The 20,931-nt window shown below is 38.5% G+C and overlaps 1 protein-coding gene across 2 annotated transcripts; it reads right to left on the bottom strand.

Annotated features, from left to right (window-relative positions):
- Window positions 1–339: 339 nt before the first annotated feature.
- mboat1 (membrane bound O-acyltransferase domain containing 1) lies at window positions 340–19,410 on the bottom strand. Of its 2 annotated transcripts, none has more exons than XM_035392414.1 (13): window positions 19,084–19,410; window positions 16,872–17,017; window positions 15,482–15,559; window positions 13,142–13,237; window positions 10,621–10,676; window positions 10,241–10,295; window positions 8,815–8,980; window positions 8,269–8,461; window positions 6,707–6,810; window positions 6,148–6,212; window positions 3,484–3,616; window positions 2,474–2,625; window positions 340–1,553 (listed from the first exon to the last, which is right to left on the bottom strand). In XM_035392414.1, the coding sequence occupies exons 1-13, from the start codon at window positions 19,171–19,173 to the stop codon at window positions 1,439–1,441; spliced, it is 1,449 nt and encodes a 482-aa protein (XP_035248305.1). In that variant the 5' UTR covers window positions 19,174–19,410; the 3' UTR covers window positions 340–1,438. The 2 variants fall into 2 exon arrangements, with proteins under 2 accessions (XP_035248305.1, XP_035248314.1); XM_035392423.1 differs by lacking the exon at window positions 19,084–19,410 and adding an exon at window positions 18,251–18,265.
- Window positions 19,411–20,931: the final 1,521 nt, after the last annotated feature.

Here is a 20,931-nt window from a genome sequence, read left to right as displayed (position 1 = left end):
ATTTGCAACCAAGTAATAAATGACAACTTTTAAGATTGTTCATTTGTCCAATTACTTTCGGTCCCCATATAAAAAGACAGTAAATCCTACATGAATCCCTGGAATTTGATGTAAATACCCTTAAAACAGGCATTCTGACCTCATATTCATTATTTCATTACAAATCAAATGTGCTTGAGTACAAAGCCAAAACAATTAAAATTGTGTCACTGTCCAAATAATTAGGGACTGTACTGTAAGTAGTTTAAATTTGTTTAACCCAGGACGTGTACTCAGCTCCACTTTATCAGTCTATCATTTCAGAATTTCAAATTTGTGAAAACTGGGTTCAACCACATGTATAAATAATATGACCATTTATTATCATTTATTATTATTATTGGAAGACAGGACAGACACTGGACGTTGACAATCCTTTCAGAGTGCCTTAACAAAAGATTAGATTTTTTTAACAAAAACAACTCAGTGCAGATATATAAGCTTTGGCCTGTACAGCTCTCCATTTAGAGTGCAATAAAAGAATCTTCATTCAAATTTAAAAGTGGCCGTAACCTCTGATTGGGAAGTGCTGACAGTGATACCTGAGGAGACACCAAGTCAAAAGGCCAGTTTTTGTTTGATTGGAGGCTCAACACCGGGCTCAGTGCCTACACACCATTTCAGACACTGTCGGTGCCACCAATTAAAGGTCAATCTCAGACTGCCTTTGTCTTGGCCAAAAAATAGCTGTCAAAAACCATAAGATGGTTAACATTCCATAATGGAATATGTTCCGTAGAGCTATCTTTTCTCTTTGTGGACATACCTTTCTATTTCCTGTAAAAGGCTGTATTTCTTTATTTATTTGTTCTGGATTGGAAAATATTGCATCCTATTTTTGTTTGTCATTTCAGCTAGCTTAAACTTTTAGCAAACGTGTGTCAATACTTAGAATTTTGTAAATATCAAAAGTAATAAATATATGAAATTTATGGATACAAGTTATTTGAAAGTATACCCGATTTTTTGTTCTTAAATTTCCCCTATACCCACTCAACATGATGAAAAAATATAAATGATTAAAAAATGTATGGTGGTGTTTTCTCAAAATCACTCCCCGCCCAAAAAAACCCTAATTCTTCACCACTCCCTCTTTCCTAGAACTGCTCTTGCTTCTGCAGCAAACACTGCTTTGGTTTCACACTCATGGTATTTCCACCCAGTTCAAGCACATATTCTTCATTTGCACTGACAGAAAACACTGGACCACCTGCTTCCGTTCCTTTCTTGCTTCTGTGAGAAGTAGCATCACGCGAGCAGGAATTCTGCATGTTTCCCAAGTTCGACGCCCTCTGGCCTGTCAGCATGAGTCCTGCACAATGCTCTTTGTTACAGAGGCACAGAGCGGCCTTTGTCTGGCAGAGGCTCCCGGCCCCTGCACCAATCTAGGGAGCAGATATCACTTCCCCTGAAGGTTGTTGTTGGAATGGTTAGCCTGGTACGGGCGAGTCGATTTTAAGGGTAGGATGATTGCAGTCAGAACACTCAAGATGTGGAAATGAAAGTACATTGATCTGTGAAATTAAAGAAGAAGAAAAAAATCACAACAAAGCAAACCCCACATAAAATAAACCCTGCATTATGTAATTCAATCCCAGATATAATTACCTGAACTAAGGTGTAGATGACCTAAGACATGCATTTGACATTTTGACGACTGAACAATCTTGTTCAGTCCAAGTCAACAACATAGCCTAGCTTTAAGACATAAGTTGTCTGTAGAGTGAGTCTGAAAGATTGTCTTGCACATTATTTACATCACCAGACGGTCCCCTCCACTTATATTATACTTAACTTTTGAAGTTCAGTCTACAGAAACATTCCAGTTTGATCTTCTGAACATTCATGAAGAGATATGGCGAATGATAGTACTGTTGGCAATGGATCATTCATTAATAATAATAATAATAATTAAAAACTACAATGTTGCAAGAGAAACTCTCCAACTAGAACCTCCAGGAGTAAGGAATGGGAGAGGAAGTAATGCAGGTTCTGGCTGTCTGAAGACTATACAAACCTGATGCATCTACTCTGGCCCCCTAGAAATGGAATGAACCCCCATAACTCTCAGGACAGGTGAATCATCTTCTATAACCCCACCCTTTCAAGGTGCACCTTGGCTTAACAAACTTGGACTCTTCCCTATACTAAACTCAGCATTCACATTAGGTGGAACAGCCCTGGATATCCATATACTAAATTTTAAACTATACCCTCAGATCCATTGTGTTACTTCTGGTACTATTTCCTTGAACTCCCTTGTGAGCCATATAACACTTGGTTAGAACACTAATATCAAGCCAATGATACTGCTATTTGCCTGAGTGGTTTGCATGCATTTGTATGTTTCTCTTGAAAACAGCGCTTACTGAATAACAAAGGTAAATGCACTGCACACACTACGTCCAGAGGTGCAGTAGAAATCTGACCCTACCTGTAATACCGCATGGTGGGCTCCACTGCCAGCAGCAGAAAGGGCATCACAGTGTAACAGATTGCCAGCTGAGTGGCTAGCCAAGTAACCACGTCGTAGCTGAACTTCACCGCCGGAGAGGACAGGAAGTACTGGCGAAAGTTCTTACGCACCTGACGAAGAAACACAAGCGTGAAAAAACGTATCGGCAACGAGCAAATCACGTCAGTCGTGTGCAACCACAGCCCACAGTGAGTAGACTTTTTTGAGAAGATGTTTTGCTCAAAAAATTGATTTTTTTTAACAGTCTATAGAAACAGTACGCTGGAACCAGAAAATGTAAACTGCTAAAGCGTATTACAGAATGATATGCAAAGCCTGTATGAATCAAATATCATACATCAATATCACTGAATATCATTAAAAAAACATGTGACCTTTAGTAAACTATCTGACTTCCAATGACTGCAGCTCATGCCCACCATGAAACTGTTTGTGTGCAATGAGAAGAGCCTGACACAATGACACCAGATGCACTCAAGCCATGCACAAACAGGCACAAAAAGCATTTTTTATGTTAAAGTAACAGAACTGGATCAAATAAAGTTTTGTAATTTTCACTAATATTTCATGTGGCAGTTTTTTATAACATGAGTACCATGTCTAATTGAAAATTGTCAAGGGTCAGCAGGAAAGTTTTTTTTTTTTTAGCTTTCTAGCTTCAAAAAAGTGTTTTTATTGCAAATGTATAGCTTAACTGAGGTCTGTTTTCATATGAAACCATGGCATGTAATAAAGCAATCATAACTACCTTTATCTTTTAATGATAATAATAATTGTATGTATACAGCACTTGTCTTAAAACAAAGTTTACGAAATTCTTCACAAAAAGTAGGTTAAAAGAAGCAATTGAAAACAGAACCAAACAGACACACAATGCACATATGTAGAAAGACGCATTATAATATTGCAGCTCTGATCGAAAGGGGTGCAGTGGTGCTGTTAGCAGAGTCGGGCTGGGCTGCACTCACGGCTCGGGCTGCGATGGTGATGGGGATGGCGGTGAGGAAGGTGAAGTAGTATCCGGGGTAAACTCCGTGCCAGAGCGCAGAGAGCACGAAGGTCAGCGCAGTGCGGTATCGGGGCGCCCGGTCATAGCACACGCTGAGGAGAACACGGGTAGAAGCTTCAGTCACACGGAGACACACACAGACACACAGAGACACACACATACACACACAGAGCATAGACACACACAGACACAGACACACAGACACACAGAGCATACACACAGACACACAGAGACACACACAGAGACACACAGAGCACACACAGAGACACACAAGAGCATAGACACAGAGACACACAGAGCATAGACACAGAGACATACATAGCATAGACACAGAGACACACAGAGCATAGACACAGAGACACACAGAGCATACACACAGAGACACACAGAGCATAGACACAGAGACACACAGAGCATAGGCACAGAGACACACATAGCATAGACACAGAGACACACAGAGCATAGACACAGAGACACACAGAGCATACACACAGAGACACACAGAGCATAGACACAGAGACACAGAGCATAGACACAGACACACAGAGCATACACACAGAGACACACAGAGCATAGACACAGAGACACACAGCATACACACAGAGACACATAGAGACACACACAGCATACACACAGAGACACACAGAGCATACACACAGACACACAGAGCATACACACAGAGACACACAGAGCATGCACAGAGACACACAGAGCATACACACAGAGACACACAGAGCATACACAGAGCATAGACACAGAAGCACACAGAGGCACACAGAGCATACACACAGAGACACACAGAGCATAGACACAGAGACACACAGAGCATAGACACAGAGACACACAGAGCATAGACACAGAGACACACAGAGCATACACACAGAGACACACAGAGCATAGACACAGAGACACACAGAGCATAGACACAGAGACACACAGAGCATACACACAGAGCATAGACACAGAGCATAGACACAGAGGCACACAGAGCATAGACACAGAGACACAGAGCATAGACACAGAGACACACAGAGCATACACAGAGCATAGACACAGAGGCACACAGAGGCACACAGAGCATAGACACAGAACTGCATGGCTCTTTAACCACTTCTTCCTGGGACCCAAGTGAGAAGTTATTTCTAAAGTGGTTTCTCAGCTTTTGGCTTCACAAGCTAAGCTCTAAATTCCGTAAAAATATATATATTTTAAATAAGCTTGTGGCAGTCAGCGAGAGTGCGAGTTCTGCGTTTCAGTGTTTCACACTCATATGACTTGACTCCTGTGGGTTTACTCCATTTAAAAACAGACATGAAATAAGTTGTACTTTGTCTTCAGGTGAACAGTATTTGAATAAGGCTTGTGTGTGGGCTACATCTGTATTTTAGTTAGACTAATGTTACATCATTTATAAATGCAAAATACAATAGTGTTTTCAGAGAAGCATTTGGTCCATGTCTACCATTCATTACTGACCACACCAGTACCACACAAGTACATGTATTTCATACAGCTTGCAAATTCTAATGGTTATGGCCATGGGAAGTGCATCCCACCACTGTGGTACCAGAACAGACAGGACACCTGGCCCAGGGTCTGTGTAGGGTCTGATGATCAATTGAAGATACAACCCCTCAGTCACCTGAGATTCTTTGGCTCGAGAAGTCTTTTTTTTTTTTTTTTTTTTTAAAGACAATCAACGTGCATTACAAAAACAGAATAAAACGTAATAGAGGTTCAAAGTAATGTGGACAAACTTGTATTCCTCACCCATATGTCAAGCCTGAATAAGAAAACTGCATTACATGGGAAAGTAGTAAGACCAGTCCTCTACTCTGTGGGTCATTTAGGGTAATCATTTGTTTTATAGGCCTATTATTTTGAAAGATGAAAACATTTCCTTTTTCATCTTAAAGAACTTAAATTTTAAATTGTGTTTCATTTGCATATTTATTAATTGATGCTTGTTTAGATTTAGCCTACATATATATATATATATATATATATATAAATAATTTTGTTTTATTTTTTTAAAGAGAAATACAGAAATAGCCTACTATCCTTTTGAAGATTAGACGTCAGTTATTTCAAAGCAGACAATGCTGTGTTTAAAAAAACATTTATTTGTTTATAATTCTTAAACCAGAAATACCTGTGTGCTGTTTCATTATTCCGACAAATCTGTATGGTAGCCTAATTTATTCTTAAGTGTCAGCATCTTCCGGCAACTCAAATCTCGCATCAAAAGCAGGTGTCAATCAATAATGAATTTATTGATTTTAAATGCTCAAAAATATGTTCCTATGACTTGCAAGTCAAAATTAAGGGTAAACGTCCATTGAATACAAGCCTTAGTGTTTTATAATGAAGTCAAAAACTTCATTATATAGGGGAAGTGATATCCATCATAGGATGTTGCATCCACTACGATAATTTGGCAGTGCTTTAACGTCTTCCTCTTTTAGTCTTGGGCTCTGAGAAAACAAGTGAGGTGAGTGTGCAGCGAAAGTCTGAGTTAAGTTAATTCAATTAATTCAAAACAAAGGTAAAACAAATACGGTAGAGTATAAGTTTGTCGGAAATAAAACGCACTGATTTCTCTAACAGCTGAGGTAGGGCTTACCGCTTGAGCCAGAGAGCTGTCTGAATATTCCAGTTGTCAATAAACATCTTGAAACTTGTTGCAGTCTGCAGAGAACAATAAGAAATGGTTAGAAAAGTTCCTGGGAAAACATTATTTGACAGTTTTTTTTTTTTTTTAAAACATACATATTTTAACTCAAACATCTGCAGGCTTGACTGGATCCTACTGTTGCACCCTTGAGCAATGTTTTTCACCTGAATTTCTGCAGTAAAAATAATACAGCAGTAGAATTGGATTGTACAAAAAGGTTTATGGTCGCCCAACAATGTTTACATAGTGTACGTACGACGTGATTTGTACAGTCCAAAGGTTTGAAGATAAAAAAACAGAAATATAGTATTTGGTACATAACATAACAAACACTTGCTGGCCCTTGAACATGTACCCCTCGCTTGTGGCTTGTGATGCCACTTAATATGCGTGACCTGTCCTCTGCAGCGGTTTGCAAGAGGAATTCCACAGCGTACAGTCATACAGTGATATGCGAAGGACAATAACCCCTCAGTGTCTGAGGCTCTGTGTTCCAGGGTCAGCTCACCTCTATCCCCCAGATATTCAAGTTGGAAATGAAATCCCAGGAAGCCTGTCCGTTTCTATCCACACACCTGAGGCCGTAACCAGCGGCGTTGTTGATGGCATCGGCTAAGGGGGAAGGGGGGGAGGGGTGTTCAAGTTTGTATCTACAGCATGTGGACCTGAATAGCTGTTAAGTACTGCTGAATGCTTGCAATACGGAGCCATGGCATCTCCAGGCCATCGTACAAACCAGACGCTTAAAGGATTTTCACCTTGAACTTACTATAAAACCATGTTCCGTCATTACCATGATGCACTGGCAATCTGTGTCCATGTTCACTTCTACCCAGTCCTTGCTTGTCTGCCTGAATCTGTTATTCTAAAAAGTGTTTAGGACATTTCTGGGAGTGACCGTTTTTTCTTTGAGGGTTGTATCTGAAGAAGAGGAAACGTGTTATGGACTGGCTTAGGTCACCTTGGGGGCTAAACTAACACTAACCAAGTGGCAGGTCAGCATCTGGTTATGTTTGGCAACAATGCCTGGCTGGCCATGATGGCTGAGAATTTGCTGTGGGTCCGGTATTTTGAAGAGACATTTTTGATTGTAAACACAGGATTGAAGCAAGGAAAGAAATTCTGCATAGTACGCCTTTAACACTGTCCTTCAAAGAGAAGTCAAAAACTGAAGATGTCTTGACTCACAATAGTTATTAAAATCCATAGTGGTCATTTATAAAGATTACCCTGTCTCCTGGTCAAATACCCCAAAAAACTAACTAAAAACTAATTCCCTTTTTCATCCCACTGACTGCACAATCCCCTTTTTTCCCTAGGACATTACTTCCAATGAGAATTGTTGTCCTTCCTTGTTAAATAACAGTAAATAATAACCAGCAGTTTGAACAAACTGAGCTTCTCTCTCAAGAACAAAAGAGTAGGCCTGCTTTAAGCAGTAGGTTTCCTGACATGCATTTAATTACTTGCACTTTCAAGATTTACCAGATATTCTGCACTCAGCCCTATGCTTAAACAAGTTTTAACTGCACCATACCTAGAAAAATGTTAAATCAAAGTTACGGTAGGCTCCAAACTCAATAATGACACACAAAACAATTGTAAAATCAATAATAAAAGTAATGAGTTATCTTTTTTTTAAATTCAGAAACATGAAAAATACTGTACATTAAAGGCGATATAATGAAACACACCAAAATAACACTTCCCCCAAATTCTACATTTCCCCAAAAAATAAGTGACAGAAATATTCACACCCTCTTTTTCAGTACTTAGTCCGCTCTCTCTGGTCAAGGATAACACTGAGTACTGAGTACTGATTTATTAGATCCCTAAGCCTGTGCTTGTGGACTGCCCTCTTCAACCCAAACCACAAATATTTGACCAGGTTAAAATTTGGAGACTGAGAATAAGCTAATAATATGAGAGAATAAGCTGTTGAATAATATGTCTGTATTCTTTCCCTCAAACTTTCATCCTTAAAAATAAATGGCAGGTACGTAAATAAACAAGAATAATTCTAAATAACACAACACTAAATTCTATAATTCTGATAGTGTAATTACTCACCCAATGTCCATGCAAAATAAAACTTGGGTCTCGCAGCTTGTATAGAAAAGAAGGAATATGTCAGTCGAGTAAGGAAAGATGCTTGGCTGATGAACTCAATGTCAGTGTTGTAGGTGATGGGGAAAGATTTGGTGACCGTCATGAACAGGAAGAGACAAATGGCACAGATGAGTAATTTCTTGATGACAGCCCCCTGAAAAAAAATAGATACATTTTTTAATAATAATGGGCCATTATCAAGATTGAATAGCAGATTGAGCAGAAGAGAAATGTCCAAGAAGAATCCTTATGAGGTGCAAAATAAAAGAAATTTGTGCCTCATAAGGATTAACAGACAAGTAAATATTTTTTTGTGAAGTACAGCTCACCTAAGAGGGAGGAAAAACAGGGATGGTACTAATTGAATCAATGAACTGAATGGACTGAATGCACCTCAAGCTCCTGTTGCAGTCACTGAAACTTAGACTACCATCAGTATGTCAGAAATCAGCTTTGCAGTAGGTCTTTGAAATGCAGATTCTTTGAAGGATAAACCGGTTTTCCTACCACAGGTGAGGGCTCTGGTCCAGAGTAGCCTGACTCTGCCAGCTTGCTCTGAATGTGCCTTCCTGCGATAAACTCCATGTAGTCCTTGTAGTTACTGCAGGGCCCCACAAAGACGCTCAGGAAGTTCAAGTGGTAGCTGAGGTACTCCAGCAGAGAGGGCTTGGACCTGTGGAATAAAGTGATACGTTTTTACCTTTCTCTTGTCGAGCCTCCCCTCATTCGACCCACACTGCGTGCAAAACATAATTCCTGTTTCGGTCAGAAACATTTTTGAATCCTTCTGTCACACGGCACATCCCCTGTTTAGCCCACATACATAATGTTACTGTGTTAGCAGCTAGTGTGCAGAGTACAGACTTTATTTTGACTCTGACTCCGAGTACTGCACCGTGAATAGCGTTCAGTTGAATGCAAAATGTTCTGTGAAACAAAACGTTAGTTTACCTGTGAAACAGGGAAACAAATGAGTCTTTCCTACCACTGGTATCATTTATCATATGGTTTACCATAGATGCATGGATCGTCCCATATTACCAAAGTTGGAATCCACAGTGCAGAGATATTTATAATTAAAAAATTAAACAGGAAATTTGAAATGATTTTGTGGTTCCCTAACAGACTCCATAAAGATCCAAGTCTTATACTAACCGCAGAGTGCATGCTGCCAAGCCTTGCTCTCTCTTTATGCCCCCTCACTGTGCATGCTAGGAAGTGGAGGCAGAGAGGGGCAAAGTTGACGGGATCATTTTCTGATCTGAGTGAAATTTCACAAAATAGTAACTTCCTAGTAAAAACTGAAATTTTTCAATTCAGGGTTACCCAATCTTAGTTTTGGGAAGAGCAACACAAAATCTGCTAGTTTTTTTTATAGTTTGTAGTATCATTCTTCACATCACTTGCTTTCTTAGAGCAAAATGTGTTTCTACTTTCAAAAGGGACACAAGAACAGGCATAACATGCTCACTAAGGACAGTTTCAAACCCAGGAACTAAAATAAATCAGCAGAATCTGTGACCCTTAGGGACAAGGGTTAGGGACTCCCCAGCTTAATTGGCCCACAACCATAACCTAAACACCTTTAGAGAGATAATACTGAGATCGCAGAAAGACTGACCTCTTACGTCTAGTGAAACAGTGAGGGTGATTTAATGACCTGGCAAAAGATTTGTGAAAGCACGGTCACTGCACTTCAGTTGGATCCAAACTAAAATGTAAGGAACAGCCTGGATATTTTGTTTTAGCCTCAGTTTAAATGTTTTTCTGACAAATTACACATAAGACTAATGTTGTTTTTCCTTCTCTGTTCTCAGAAAAAACGGAAAGGAGGGAGAAAGTAGTTTCAACGGCTCATGTGCATGCAGACATATGCACAGTGCATGATGCAGATACTGTACATACACGGTGACGCCCCATAGTGAGAACATACCGTACAGCCAGATGTCTCTGCTCTGCTGTGAGGTCATCAGCCTTTCGACCCATACCTGAAAAAGGCAGCCACAATAGAGACACAGACCTGGGTCAAATAGACATTTAAAATTAGTTTACTCTTTAGTCACTAGTAAAATATTAAGACACGCTTCTGAATTCTTAAGAATTTCCAAAAGAATATTTCAGATATTGTGAATAATCTGCAGGGCTTCTACTGCTACATGACTTCCTATCATACCTGAAATAATTATTGGATTACTAGTCTGATAGGCAAAAACTGGTTTTCATTCATTCATAGAGATTCTCTATCCAGAAGTAAAGGCAGGCTATGGAGAGGTATGGAGAAGGAATTATGCAAATTAACTGTATTCCCCTTACCATCATGCAACTGGAAAGCCAAAGAAGTAGTCTTCTGAGCTATTATCATTAGAGGTCTGCAGGGAGACAATTTAGTCTTAGTTTTGTGCAACGACAACAACCAACCACCATGATCACCCATCTGTGACTGCCATATTGCTTGTAATAATCAATATAAAATGTACACAGAATGAGGATTTTCATACTGCAGAACACAGCAGCAACTATTTGAATATATTAATACACAACTCAGAAATACCTTGTCTGAACACAAGTACATAAACCCTTATAGCAAGAATGGGTTAAAAAAAAAACACACAGAACAGAGACATGTCATTTTGCGTTAAGCCCCGCAATGGAAACAAATGCTACTGTAGCAGCAGGTGCACAGCTAATAGCAAGCCCTGCTAGCGAGGGCAGTGAGTACAATGCCCTCTGTTCAACACACAAACCCGTCACTTCGTAAGCATGTTCTCTATGTTGGCCTGTGAAGCAGGGTGTTTGGCACTGCCTGGTATCTCTGGGTCAATATTAGCACCACAATAAAGGAGGGCTTAATACAAGCTGTGAGCAGCTATGAAGGCAGTCCCGTAAAAGGCATAGATTAAAAAGAAATGCGTGTTTAACTTATAATACAGCCATTACTACGCATTTGTATTTTACTCATCACCGAGATGAGTTTTGTAAATTTGTTAAAAACATTACACAATTGTGCTCTCCTGTGAACCACATTCAATGACATTTGGCTTTACAACATTACAAATACAAACGTGCTATACACACTCTTAATTAGAGAAATGCCTCTGGTAAAACTCATATTTTATGATTTGTACCATCTTTTCATAAGCAGTGGCATATATCATAGCATGGTCCACCTGTTTGATGGAGGCGGGGAGAGACTAGGATACGTGGTCCTGTCGAGACTGGAGTGTAACTTTTTGGAGTGCTCTGTGGGGCTGGGAGCAGAGCATCACCATTGATTGCTGGTGGCAGCAGCCCCTTATCAACCCAGTATTTATTTAAAGGGAGTGTCTACAACGCTCAGCAAGAACTGCTGAAAACTGAAACTGCTGATAAGAAACAAAATGCTCACTGGGAAACGGTTGTCCACCTAGCAAGCATGTCTTTTTTCACATTAACCCTGGAACTCAGTTCTATGCAGTTAGCTCGGACAACAGCTCTCTTCTGCTGCAAGTATGCCACAGCTATTGCTGAATCTTGGCCTGCAGTGCCTCAAGTATTTGAGCTATGATAACGGAAGACAGGCAAGTCATGGAATGCTGCATCTTTGGACTTCTGGCAGTGACAACCGACAAACTCACATTAACAAGGAGTAGGCAGTGTCATGAAGGGAGAAAGATACAATGGCAAAAAGATGCCAACACCAAGGTCAAAACTCCCTGAGCTACAGGTGAAGCAGATGATTGCACTGCATCGGATTCCATTCTACAGTCAAAGCGCAGCAAGAAGTGGTAGAATAAATCCTATTGTTAGCACAATTAACTGTCTGGTTAATCATGGCCATGAATGAGCAGTGTCAAGAAAACCAGTGTTTTATGCTACGCTGCAACAGTCACCTATCACAATCTACCTACCTAACACATGGAACATGGAATTAAATAAAATTTTCAGTTTGTTATAAAAGTTCTTTTTTATATCTCACAGTTCTGTGTTTTAAAAACTGAGAAAGCATTAAAAAATACAGCCAGGAAGGAACCTGGTCCCACTTACAAAACAAAGACAAATTGCCTACAAATTGGTTAAATGGTCTACCAAAATAACCTATAACTTTTCAATCCATAATCAAAATGGTGTCTGCTTTGACGTATGAATACATATCAAATACTTTATTTGAAATACCTCAACTCATTAGATGCCAGTACTTGAAGTGCTAGTAATTAATGAATATATCTGATATAAAAAAAGAAATATATGATTTAAAAGAAAAATGTCTTCAGAAAAATTTCAACAAAATTCTTCTTTTGTTTGGCACATATGTACATTTTGGTAACAGGTTTCACTGAAAATTCTAAGAGAACCGCAGGGATGTTTCCAAATTTTCTAGTGTCTAAAGAGCATCTATTTGACCAAGTTCTGCAAGCCAGCAGGCTGGACGTTTAGGCCTCTGTCCACATATCCACTTTGTAGCATGACTCCTGGAGTATAAAACTGATGACAAAAATTAATGAGACAGCATTACAGCTAAGGGAGTGGCACCTGCAAATGCAAATAAAACCTTGCTGTTTCAGCTTCAACTTTTCCCACAGATATCCTTCACAACTCCATGTGCGAGACAGACACTTTGAAGAAACACATCATAGCTGAACATACAGAAGCAACTTATATAGAAGCACTTTATATATGCACGCAATCCATTTTCTATTCCATATATTATACACATGTAAATAACACGCATATATAAACAATTATTTATTGGGATATGTTTTTATTAGAAAAACATAATAAGCAAACAAAATATTTAAATTAGAATATTTTATATTTTTATTTATATTCCATCTGTTGAAGCAGGTTCTGAACTCACCCAGAGAAGTCTGTAGACAAGACCCCATAGCTGAATATAAAGACTCTGCTGATTTGGCATATTGTGAGATAGCCCATCGCCACGATCATTGAATACCTACAGAAACAATTTCATACACTGTAAATTTTGTCACAATTTACAATTTTAGTAGCTAAAGATCTGAACATATATTACATTAATAAAAAAACAAATTTTCTCAGACTGCCAGTGAGGAGAAGCAAAAATAAACAGTTTAAATAGAAATTGTTCTAAGTAGAGGTTTGGGTAAAAACGGCCACAGCTACTCTAGTCATGAATTATCACAGCCAATGTTTTTCTTTTCAATAAAAGCAAAGCTGAAGATTCAAATGATTCATAGCCAAGATTAAGTAAAAGGTTAAATGTATTTAACTTTTTGGGTTAAAAAGCTTATCAGAAAATAAAGACTTTAAGTGGTAGTTCTACACTTGTGGTGACTTGTTTGTGTTAGCTTTAAAACCCAGTGTTGGGCAGATTACTCTGTTGGGAAAAAAACCGTTGGATTACCCAAAATGTGTATAATTGGATAACTTCTGGATTACTTCCAGTGTCATCATTCAAGTATATTCAAGAATAAACTTGTTGGCAAAATAAATTTAGTTTTTACATTTTTGACAAGACAGTGTTTTTTTTCATTTTTTTGTTTGAAAGTGTAGCTACAATACCTCACTTCCTGCTCCTCAAACCATCACTGACAAGTGGCATTTCAACCCTTAGTACTAGCACAATAGAAGGCAAGTTACTTGAAATTTGCCTTTAGGACAAAGTTGCACAACATCAGCAGACTTCCTGTAATATATTAGAGAGGAAATGTCACAATCTGGTTTGGCAACTGAACTGAAATTTTAACAACAGAGATGGAAACTGTACTCCCCCTTCCCATCTTCCTTCAGTGCTGACATTGGACACACAGTAATTATGCTGGTTTTGTATTCAGTAGTGTCACGAAAAGCAGAATAATAAGTAGGGGAAGAAATCTCAACTGAAATCAAGAGAAAATAAATACAATATATGAAAAAAGGTCACTATGATCCATCATCTATGAGCCATATCCTCAGTTTTCAGTCAGTTTTGGGATGCCCATTATTAGTGAACTTATAACCTACTGTAACTATAGTGTGACTCTCTGTTGCCAATGTTGCCTATTCACTTTGTTAAGGTTAATTCTGAAACATTTCCACTGGCAAATTAAATGACTGTCAATTTTTTATTATTTGATTTATTGTTATCCTATGTTCATGCTATGCCAATTTGTATATTAAATATGCAAGTTGAATCTAATATTTTTGTCACAGAAAATCATCATTTATTTTTACATATTCATATTTTCTAACTGTACCCATTAATGTAGCTGTATCTATTTATGTAGCTGCTTATTAAAATTTTTACCAGTTTATCACCCCCTCCCCTCCCCCCCCAGATTTCAGAATTGAACAATGAGGCCTTAAAACACGCTGAGCATGCCACACCTGCATACATCAAATTCCAGACTCACAGATAGACAGCTAGTCCTTCTGAACTTGTACAACAGCTTTACTAAATGCGATGCAATGATGTAATGTACAGTAGACTGAAAAACCACAGTCACAACACAAGTTTTCTCAAAAGCCAGATCTAGGAATACAGCAGCTACATGTTATGGTCCACATGGTATACTGCAAGTAGGGATGTGATTTTTTTATTGTTCGACTGCAATCGGTTGGGGGTTCACCATGACAAACATGTTAATGTTGTTTGCATGAACCTCTTATTAATCAAGACATACTATTTACAGGTGCAAAACATGAATCATTATAATTTTTTATACGTTTTACTACATTTATTCCAGATATCTCTCCTCTGATAGTTTTTAAGGGAGACATACCAAACTTCCTCATTATAAACTTCCTTACACCTATGTACAGGTACTTTTATAAACTATATGATTTATGTTTTTTATAAACTAGCCTATAAAGATTTTTATAGAATCAGCATGTAAAGAGTTATAAGCCAAAACTGGCCAACTACTATTTTACCGTCCAACATTTAAAAACTAGCCAGAACTACTTCCAGAACTTGCAATCATAAATTCTAACTTGCTGCTTGTTACATAGTCAATACTGTGGCTACCAAACAACCCATTAATTATAGGAGTCATAAATCCAATGTGACAAACCTACATTATTCAAAATGGTGTCAACTGACATTGCATCTAGACCAAATTAAATCTTTTTTTTTTTTTTTGTCTCAATGGTTAACAGAGTTGTAACCAAATACTGTAGGTAAATTTGAATCAAAAGCACCTCCCTAATGTACTATTGTGTCCTGGATTGTTGTGGTTACCTGTGAATGTTGTGAATGCTGCTTTTGAGCATGATCCAGTAGCAAGCAAACACCATGATAAAAATATGCACAGAATACCTACAATACAGGAAACAAGAAAAAAAAAAAAGAAAACATTAATAACAACAAAAAAGAAAAAACAGATACAAATAGAAAATCCAAAGCAGAGTATTTGCAAATTAACAAGAATGTTCCATTCTCAAAGCCATTATCTTACAATATCTACACAGCACTCTAGTCAGGTCTGAGAATTAATAATGGAAAGCAAACCTTCCTGTATACATCCAGCACCATATCCCAGTGAAGTCAGTTTTTCTCACCATGTTGAGTAACAGTGGAGGTTCTAGCCAATTAAATTGAGCTTTTATGAAGTGACACCGTGGGCTCTATTTTCCAGCTGGCGCATGGCATGTTGTGAGCCGTCACACTGGTCAAGTGGTATTTTCATCATGGATTTTGACACGTCTGAGCCATTTGGTGATTTTGTGACTCACCCTGCACCGAAGTGGGAGGTGTCAGTCAAGATTTAGCAGTGCGTTGCACTTTTGGTGCAGCTCATTGCAATTTGTGTCATTCTAGTCTGTGATATGCACAAAGTGCACAGCTCTTAAACGGAATGAAGAGAAGTCATTTGATTGGCAATGAATGAATCCAGCTGCAACACACCAACTGATAATATAATCATGCTTTTAGCGGTACACTCCTCGCCACTGGTCACGAAAATTCCTTCATTCAATAGCCACACTGCGCGCCATTGACTGTGCCCATGTACTATGTGTCATTGATTCTGGAAAATAGAGCCCAATGGGTCACGTTTGTTTGATTAGGCGTTTTCATCCTAAAAGTATGCGAAATACCAAGTACAGCTGGAGGCTAACATCATTTTTGTACAAAAATAGGAAGATATTACACTGTGCACATGTTCTGGGAATTCATGTTATGGTTGCTTTGGGAGGGGTTTTAAGTTTATTCTGTGTGATTGTATCCATGTGCCTGGTGTTGTTCTGTTTTTGCTACTACATCAAAATTAAATTTCATTAACAAAAAAATAATTGGAAAGGTTAATAGTGAAGTAGCACATACCCAATTGTACCTTCTAGTGGTCCCATTTTGAAGGACTTTTGTCTGTGTGTGTTTGTGAACACTATATTTATTCTCTTATGCGCATTAGGTAAAAAAAAATTTAATGTTTAAGTGATACTGTAGATCAAAATGCAAAAATGGTTCAACAAATGAGTCCAGGTACAGCACATGTTGAGGTATTTGAAAATTCAACCCAAACAGTCATTTGGAGTCATTAGTTTCTAAACAGGGGAGCAACAATGCAGTTTTATTCTCATATCTAGTATCTCATTAGCGAAGTACATGGGGAGTGCAATAGCCCCCTTACCAGCCATAGCAGAATATGAGGAAGCAGACGCCAATGAGAGTGACGATGGCATGGCGGACCACTGCGCTGGCATGCTGGGGACTGAGGTAGAGACGGAACCAAAAGGCAGCTGCCAGAGCAACCGCTTGACAAGACAAGAAGTTCACCTAGGAGGGAGGGAGAAAATTAGGCCAATATTCATTATTTCTCAAAAATTTTTAAAGGCACTGTCACAAAGAAGCTTTACGGAGAAACAGAAGAAAACACAGATGCACTTTCCAGCTCACACTCAATTTCACGATGTTGAGACAGAGCTGTATTCTCTCATAGCACGTGTCAAATAGAGCCATAAAAGGGAAATGTTCTTTCCACAAATCTCTTCATTAATTCCAAAATTTCTCATTTCAACAGATTAGTACACAGCAAAGCAGCAAAGTACTCATCTGCATGTCATAGCCACAAGGACAGTAACCATACAAACACAAAAAAGTCCCATTCCATAAATCAAAATTTATTACCAATATTTTTGGGGGGTTCTCTCAATTGAATTTTTTTTTTTAATTATTATTTCATTTGAAAGAACCTAAATATTTTCAATTGAGAGAGGGAGAGAGAGAGTTGTGACATGAAACAGAAGGGACAGAAACCACAATACACTACATGGTTTGTGTAAATCAGTTTTGTTGTCATGAAACTTTTGTGAAGTCAAAAAGTTCTGCCAACATCAATGTTGGCTATTGAGCAAAGAGTCATTACTACTGAGCCTGTGGAATAAAATGAAAAATGCTGAAATATCACAGAGGGCGATAAAAAATGTAAAATAAAAACACTAAGTAAGCAGTACACTACATATCAACATTCAAATACATTCACGTGACTGTGAAAATCCTGTTGTGAAAATGTCTGTTTTGTCCCGTTTGTCAGCTGTCCTCAACTTTAAATAATTCAAAACTATTCTGTAAATGAGAAAAGGCCCATTCTAAAGTCACATGCTGGCAATTAACTCCCAACCATGAAATCTAATATGAGACAACCCCAGGATGGCAGTGACACTGAGGGAGTGGATAAATCTAGGAAACCTGTGCAAAGTAGTCATCCTACAGCAATGTTATTTGTGGAAATGCATCCCAAATAAAAACGATTTAAGTTAAATTAAATAATGAGTTTGCAACAGCAACTCCCTTTAACTAGTGCATTCAACCTAAAGCGTTCGGTTATATTTGGTAAAGAGAGTTGCTGCCCTTCAAATCTATTTCATTTACTTGTAGTTTTCCTTGTCATGAACGCCCATGTCGCGAAACCAGTCAACATTTTTTCCAGTGATGACCCTACACGGAACTACACGTAAACTTGTAGAATGGTTTTACAATTCTGTATTTAGATTTCCAGCAAGAACTCACTCGAAAAAACGGACTGCGCCCGTTTAACTGGCCTTGTCTTCAAATTACTTCAAATATACATTTGAAGCTCGTCTCAGCCTTTATATAAAAAATAACAACACCGAAGTACAATCACGTCAGGGTCGTCTCTAAAGTGGAGACAGATACTATTCAATCAAAGGTATTATGAACATTTAGCACGTGTTCTAACTGGCAGCCATACACATCAGTAATCCATTCCCTTCGGAATTAGGCTACATGTAGCGACCTCTGATAATGAGATGGCCCATTAGTCACACGTGGTGCCGTGAAAATGTTCTGCATACAGCATATTAGTCTGAACTCTCACATAAAACCAATGCTCGTGTGTGTGTGTTCTTTTATGGTTATACAAGATAAGAGTGTAGCATATTTTCTCTAGAAAGCTGTGCCGAATTCAAGTTATAATTGGTAGTGAAATGCAACTGGAACCTGCACTAGGCTGAGTATTGCGCATTTTCTAGTGACTTTAGGATACGCACGGTTTATTTACATTTTTCAGTAATGAAATGTAAAACAAAAGATGAATCTACTCAAGCCAACTTCACGCTGTACGAGAGCTGTGAAAAGACATATTTCTTGCCAGGTATTATATACAAGTTTGAATTAAGCTCTGAGTAGTAATTGATAAATGGGTCATAATAGGCTATTAACTATATATATAGCCCTCTATCGATATATTTTCGGGCAATTTGCCAAACCAGACTTTCTAGGTAGAAACAAACATTCCGAGCCTGCTTTATTTGTAGGCTAACGTTCACAAATTTGACCAAAATTATAGTTGGCTAATACTATTAGTAATAGTTGAGTCCTACCTGGTCCAAAGGGATTCCGACGAAGTCGCTAACAGGTTGCAGACATATCGAACCTGTAGTTTTATAAGTAAAACCTGACTGACCTCCCATTCTGCATTTCTTCGAACCCCAAATCTCACCGAAATGGCAATACAATATATTAGTTGCTATTTAACATTTAAATGTGCTGGACGTGAACGCGGGACTGGCTGCATAGCCTTAGCTTACACTCATTGACAGGTAGCTAAAGCTAAAAATGATTAGATCTCAGTTGCACGCAGAACCGCGGCTGTGTAAATGAAATGACGTAGGCGTGTGCATGACTACGGTAACCGGGAGATATGGCCATCGAAGTGAATCACAGCATGCAACAGGGTAGGTCCTCCCAAATACCAAGGCGGGGCAACTAAAAACCAATGGGAATTCGGTGCGTTGTGAGGACTGAGGTCATAAAGTGAGATTACCCTGATTATAGACAAGCCCATCACGTCCACATTTTTTACGATATAATTCCAGTTTCTGCAACTAAGAAAGCTTGTTTGGAAAGCTAGAAAGCACACGAAGGAAAAACTAGGACTCATTTCCAGTTATTCCTGAGCAGATTCCTGGCCACAGTTTAGTTAGCTACATTAGCTTGAAATGCCGTTTGTCAAATCCTGAAATAAAATTCACCAGTGTTCGGTAATTAAAATGTTAACAAAATGTTAGGGTGATTCCGTTGGCCTGTTAAATCACATGCAAACTTCCGTAATTTTTTCAGTTCAGTGTTGATAAAAGCAAACATGCTTATGTATTTCAGAAGTAGTTTAATACACACTGTGAGAAAGAAAAGCTGTTTTTCCCCTCCAGAAAATAAAGCCATTTTAATACAGAAAATGTCAGATGTCAGATTTTTTTTTTCTTTTTTTTGCTTGTGTATTACTAGCTGTTCTTTGCGATATTTTATTTTTTTAAATCTAAATAAACCTTAACTGTAAGATGAATCTGACATTGATCAATTTTTTTCAGAACACAAACATGTGCCTCTGCCTTGAACATAGATTATGTGGAACCATTATGCATAAAATGTAAATACAGCCTTGATTGCACTGGTAGGCCTACACACACACATACACACACACACACACACACACACAGTGTAGAGTAGAAAACAATTGTGAGGGGAATTGTCTTTTGTCAGACTTAATTAAAAAGCATTCATCATAAAATTGATAGTGACAAGGATATTACAGCAAAAACAAGAACACATATGGCAGCAACCTGATCTAAAAATGTACAGTGGAGCCATGTACGTATGTTACCTCAACACCTGAATTGTATCTCACCCATGGATCAGTTTCAGTGTGATACACAACGATATACGTCCTTAAATAAGATGTCAGACGGATTTTCTGAGCTGTCTGGTTGAACCTGTTCTTTTAGACAGGTTTTCCCCATTCCACACACGTTAGTCCTGACCCCACCTGCACTTCACCTTCCCACTCGTTCTTTGGCCTTAGAAGTCAGTATGTAACATAATGGCTCAATCTAGACTTTACAAGAATTGATTAGCTACAGAAATACTGTGAGCGTTGCTCAAAATGTGTCGAGGCCTTCATGCCTGCTTGCCCAGTGTATATCTCTCAGTACATCAATCACCTACATCCTGTCAGTCTGTCCACAACTGTAATGCTTCGTAATTTCCCCATAAACCCTCTTTTATGAACCTAAATAGTGCATTATTATTATTATTATTATAGTTGTAGTAGCAGACATATTAGCACAAGGATTAGCCCCAATTTAATTTGTTATCAAGACTATAGGCAGATATTGTGTTTGCAGGGTTCTCCATCTAGTGTTATAGGATTGTTACTGCCATTTACTGTCACT

This window comes from Anguilla anguilla, chromosome 1 (assembly GCF_013347855.1).
Source record: "Anguilla anguilla isolate fAngAng1 chromosome 1, fAngAng1.pri, whole genome shotgun sequence".
In the NCBI taxonomy this organism is placed as follows: domain Eukaryota; kingdom Metazoa; phylum Chordata; class Actinopteri; order Anguilliformes; family Anguillidae; genus Anguilla; species Anguilla anguilla.
The sequence above is the reverse complement of the archived record's forward strand: the minus strand, read 5'-3'. Positions and strand labels throughout refer to the sequence as shown.